The 5615-nt window shown below is 43.0% G+C and overlaps 1 protein-coding gene across 1 annotated transcript; it reads left to right on the top strand.

Annotated features, from left to right (window-relative positions):
- The first annotated feature begins 352 nt into the window (after nucleotides 1-352).
- On the top strand, nucleotides 353-3521 carry LOC109161093 (F-box/kelch-repeat protein At1g26930-like). Its single transcript, XM_019309428.1, has 2 exons — nucleotides 353-686; nucleotides 1436-3521. Exon 2 carries the CDS (start codon nucleotides 1523-1525, stop codon nucleotides 2918-2920), a length of 1398 nt encoding a protein of 465 aa, XP_019164973.1. The 5' UTR covers nucleotides 353-686; nucleotides 1436-1522; the 3' UTR covers nucleotides 2921-3521.
- Nucleotides 3522-5615: the final 2094 nt, after the last annotated feature.

Raw genomic sequence — 5615 nt, 5'->3', positions numbered from 1 at the left:
CGTCTCCAACAATATCACGAATACTGACAATATGGAGGTTGATATGGACAATCTATGTGTTTGTATTAATTACACTTACTAATGTATTCTTCAAATCTGTTAAGCGATTCGCGGATTGACACCATCAATACCTTAACTAAAGTGGCCGTTTCTTATAACGTATAGCCGTTTCTTTTCTTTACTGATATTCTTTTATTTTAAAAAAAAAAAGTTTTGAAATATTTAAAAAATAAAAAAACTTGTACTAGGCTGTAGTGGGACCCACGGCTTCTCTCATCACGCTTATCCCCTCTCCCTCTCTCTCTCTACGCACAACGAGTCAATGACATTCTTTTATATATATAGGCAGATACAGTTGTATTTGTAACACCGTATTTCTCTTTTTCTTTCCTTTTCCCTTTGGAGATTGAAATACTCAGAATACGAGAGGAGAAAACCAGTTAGCAAAATTGAGAGAGATAAAGAAGGGGGTCCTCCATAGATTATGCCTCACTCGGAGGCCATAGCCTATTCCTATTCCGATTTGCAGATAGAAATCCCTGAGTTTGTTAAACCCCAGAACGAAGCTCCACTCCCATATAATAGTTTATACTATGCATAGATAAAAAAGAATATACATCTGCACTGTTCTTGCGCACCGCCCAATTCCAATCAACTGTTCGTCTTCTCTTCTCCTAATTCATTTCGTAAGTTTTTTTTTTTTTTTTTTTTTTTTTTTTTTTGGGGTGGGGGGGTGGGGGTTGGTGTTCTTTACTATTCTAAATTTGATTTTTTTAATTTCAATTTGTTATCATCTTTTCGTGATTCTACTCGCTTTGTGTGTTATGAAACGGTGATGGGTTTCTTTATCGAGATCTATGTTTAACTAGTCCTATTTGGGAGTGGTGCAAGATTGAAGCTTTTTTTTGGTTCTAGATTTATTGAAGAAATTGAGGCGTTGGGTATTGTCTGATCTGAAATTTGGGAGATCTGGGTTGGCTTAGAATCCCTTTTAATGAATTCTTTCCATACCCATCTGATTAAAATTATTCTTTTTCTTTTGTGGTTTTAGGTGCGTCTGAATCTGGGCAGGTTTCATTCTTTGATTTGGAGTTTTTTTTTGACTTGTTAATTTGTGATATCCATTGAATGATTGATGTTCTTTATTTGTTGCCGAGTGATCTGGGTAGTTATTTTTATCTATTGGATCAATGATTCTGTGAGGCTGGGGCTTTTACCCCTTTGTTTTTGTTTCCATTTCTTTTCCCCACAGTTCTATGCATTTTGTTGCCAGAATTGCTTCTTTGTTGAATACATATCTATATATATACATTGCTGTCAATAGGGTATCAAATATTTGATGAAAAGTAGGTGTTTAATTTTTGTTTTCTATATATAGAGGCACACTAGATTTGTGATGGGTAAAGTTTTTGTGCTTTGGCTTATCTATTTGCAGATTGTTTGACTGGTAAGCAGAGAGGCTGTAGAGTGAGTGTTTAGTAAGGCGAAAAGCTGCGGCTTCCTTGTGGTTGATCCTGACGACATGCTGGAAGACCGATCGTGTTTGGTGTCAAGGGACTATCACAGAGAGCGCAGCTGGGCTTGCATGAGTTTCCGGCTTGATGGGACTGGCAAAAGGCCAATGGAAGATGATGAAGAGGATGAACTCGTTCTTAGGAAATGCCCGAAACAGTCTGACGATAGTGGCAGAGTTGATACCGCTCTAACCCTCGGGGGCAATTCTTCGGTATCTGATGAGGCTGATGATGGAAAGCAAATGACTTTGGGACAAGGCGGTGTTTTGATGAATGCCCGAGGTGGTGATATGGTGGCTGATCAAGCGGGTGATGATCAGCATTGCGATGGGGTGAATTCCGACACTAGCTGTCTAATTCCCGGGATTGGTCGAGACAACTCCATTAGCTGTCTCATCCGTTGCTCGAGGTCCGCTTATGGCATTGCGGCTTCTGTGAACAGGAGCTTCCGTTCGTTAATTAGGAACGGCGAGCTCTATAGATTAAGACGCATGAATGGTATAGTCGAGCACTGGGTGTATTTTTCCTGCAACATGTTGGAATGGGAAGCATTTGACCCGAGTCTCCGCCGTTGGATGCGTCTCCCGACGATGAATTCGAACGAATGTTTCGTGTTTTCGGACAAGGAATCTTTGGCCGTGGGCACCGAGCTCCTCGTGTTTGGGAAGGAGTACATGGCACAAGTCATCTATCGGTACAGTCTTTTGACCAATTCATGGTCGACCGGAATGCAGATGAACGAGCCTCGGTGTTTGTTCGGTTCCGCCTGCCTAGGGGAGATTGCCATTTTGGCTGGCGGGTGTGACTTGAAAGGTAAGATCCTTAGCTCAGCTGAGCTATATAATTCGGAGACGGGGACCTGGAGGCTGTTACCAAGCATGAACAAGGCCCGGAAAATGTGTTCTGCGGTATTCATGGACGGGAAGTTTTACGTGATTGGAGGTATTGGGGGACCCGAATCGAAGCTTTTGACATCTGGAGAGGAATTCGATCTCGAGACGGAAACTTGGACTGAAATACCCAACATGTGTCCCCCCCGCACGGGTGAAACTCGGGGAAACGCCTTGCCTACTACCTCCGAAGCACCTCCGTTGATTGCGGTTGTAAACGACCAATTGTACGCTGCCGATTATGCTGAAATGGTAGTGAGGAAGTACGACAAGGATAACCGAGTTTGGTTCACGATCGGGAGATTGCCGGAACGTGCAAATTCCATGAACGGTTGGGGCTTGGCTTTTAGGGCATGTGGCGATAAGCTTATCGTGATCGGGGGACCTAGGGCTACAGGTCCCGGGTTTATCGAAGTGAACTCGTGGGTCCCGGGCGAAGGACCGCCCGAGTGGCATTTACTCGGCCGGAAGCAATCGGGTAGCTTCGTCTATAATTGCGCCGTGATGGGTTGCTAAAAAACGTGGTTCTTTGGGTGCTCTTGCTAATGGGTAATCTATCCCGACCTTTATTTTCTTTTTTATTCAGTGCATTATTTTTTTTTCCTTTTCTCTGTGGGAGGATATAGGGAGGAATTATCAACCGACTCAAGATTTGACCGCATATTTCTTCTAAAGGAGTTGTTGAGTATCAAATTTTTTCTGCTTCGACATTTTCATTCATATTGAATGATCTTCCCCCATTTGGTTAACATGAAATCTTCAAAGGAGGCCAGCAAAAAATAGCAAAGGGATAGGAAAATAACTTCGAGGGTGGGAGCAATACAATACTAGAAATCTCCGATTAGTTTTCGTTGAAGCTTCTCCAAGAAATTGTAGAGCTTAGTTCTCCATTAATGTTCGCTCTTTTCTCTTCCCCCACCTCTCTTTATTTTTGTCATAGTCGAGAAAACCCAAAAAAAAAAAAAAAAAACAAAAAATAATTAAGGTTCTGCAATCTTCTTCATCAGGAGCATGTCAATGTACTGAACACCTTTGATATTGCAATGAATGAGCTCATAGTGAAAAGCTTTCTCTTGAAATTCATTCATGGGAAGCTTGTTGCACCTTTTTTCTGAAATCTCGTGTTTGTTTTTCGGTATCTTATATCTTTCATGCTGATATTATGGATGTGTTTTGCTGTAAATTCGATGGTGCGTTTTGCTTGTGTGTATTAGTGGCATTCTGGCATTATCTATATTCGTGAATCATAAATGAGCATATAGTTTGAAAACGAAAAGTATCATTTAGTTTGTGATGCAGTGAATGCTACCCTGTATCTTTCCTTTTCCAGGTATTCCATTCTGTTATGCTTTATTAGCCAAGTACATGAATCAGAAATCAATTCTGCAGGGCAACTTATGATGGCTTAGGTTTTTGTTAAATGGTATTGATTCTATATTTGATGAATGCATAAATATGATTGTATCACTCACTGTTGTATCGGTCTGGGGGCGCCCCTAGGCCAAGGGGGATTTTACCCTTAGGTGGACATTAGTCGGCTGGCTGATTAATCGGCCAACTAGGCGAATGTGGGGCCCGAATCGGCCAACTCGACGCTTGAGTCGGCCAGACTTAGTGCCCAACTAGGCGGCCAAGTTGCCCCTAGGCCCATGGGTAGCCTTAGGTGAACATTAGTCGGCCGGTTGATTAATCGGCCAACTAGGCGAACGTGGGGCCTGAGTCGGCCAACTCGACACTTGAGTCGGCCAAACTTAGTGCCCAACTAGGCGGCCAAGTTGCCCCTAGGCCCAGGGGTAGCCTTAGGTGGACATTAGTCGGCCGGTTGATTAATCGGCCAACTAGGCGAACGTGGGGCTTGAGTCGGCCAACTCGACGCTTGAGTCGGCTAGACTTAGTGCCCAACTAGGCGGCCAAGTTGCCCCTAGGCCCAGGGGTAGCCTTAGGTGGACATTAGTCGGCTAGTTGATTAATCGGCCAACAAGGCGAACGTGGGGCTTGAGTCGGCCAACTCGACGCTTGAGTCGGCTAGACTTAGTGCCCAACTAGGCGGCCAAGTTGCCCCTAGGCCCAGGGGTAGCCTTAGGTGGACATTAGTCGGCTAGTTGATTAATCGGCCAACAAGGCGAACGTGGGGCTTGAGTCGGCCAACTCGACGCTTGAGTCGGCTAGACTTAGTGCCCAACTAGGCGGCCAAGTTGCCCCTAGGCCCAGGGGTAGCCTTAGGTGGACATTAGTCGGCTAGTTGATTAATCGGCCAACTAGGCGAACGTGGGGCCTGAGTCGGCCAACTCGACGAGTCGGCCAGACTTAGTGCCCAACTAGGCGGCCAAGTTGCCCCTAGGCCCAGGGGTAGGCTTAGGTGAACATTAGTCGGCCGGTTGATTAATCGGCCAACTAGGCGAACGTGGGGCCCGAGTCGGCCAGACTTAGTGCCCAACTAGGTGCCCGAGTCGGTCGAGTTTTTTTTTTTTTTTTTTTTTTTTTTTGGTGCAATGTGTATAGTGCTGTGTTTTTCTTATTATTTTGGGCATATAGTAACTTATCTTATCGTACCTTACAATACCTTCTATTCACACATTGTCCCAAGTTTCTATTCCCTTGTGGGGCTGTTTGGTAAAATGGTGAATTTGTCAATTTTTGACAGATTTCTTCCACTTTACCCAGACTGTTAAGCTCTGCAGATTGGAGTCAAAATGCTTAAAATAGTAAGCTTTTTGGGTTAGTTGATCGTATTTATGTAAGTTAATAAAAGACTATTGTACTATGGAAAATTTTGCAATGGTTCGAGATCTATGTTTTTTTTTTTTAAAGTTGTACCTTTTGCTTTGCAAGTTGTACTCTTCTCTCTATGTATCGCTGATAGAGTATAAGGTGATAGGGATGTCAACAGGGTGGGGTGGGGTTGTGGGACATAACCCCCATCCTCGCTGGGGAAGGGAAAAATCCCTCCATCCCCCATCCCTACGGGGATTATTCGGGGACGGGGAATCTCCACCCTGTTAATAAGTTAAAAAATAATTAAAAATTAAATGTTAAAACACATTTAAATAAATAACACATATATATATTCATCCTTAACTTAAAGTAGTATTCAATATTGAATATTGTACAATTAAACATGTTATTTAAATATGCATTTCATAAGCATGATGTATAATGACAAGAATGCTTCTAAAATTATATATATTGTATATATATAAAGTAATTCATA

Source organism: Ipomoea nil, unplaced genomic scaffold (genome assembly GCF_001879475.1).
Source record: "Ipomoea nil cultivar Tokyo-kokei standard unplaced genomic scaffold, Asagao_1.1 scaffold2921, whole genome shotgun sequence".
Taxonomy (NCBI): domain Eukaryota; kingdom Viridiplantae; phylum Streptophyta; class Magnoliopsida; order Solanales; family Convolvulaceae; genus Ipomoea; species Ipomoea nil.
The sequence above is the reverse complement of the archived record's forward strand: the minus strand, read 5'-3'. Positions and strand labels throughout refer to the sequence as shown.

Excerpts from the sequence above, each read along its gene's own strand:
- LOC109161093 (XM_019309428.1), top strand. The coding sequence starts at position 1,523 with ATGCTGGAAGACCGATCGTGTTTGGTGTCAAGGGACTATCACAGAGAG.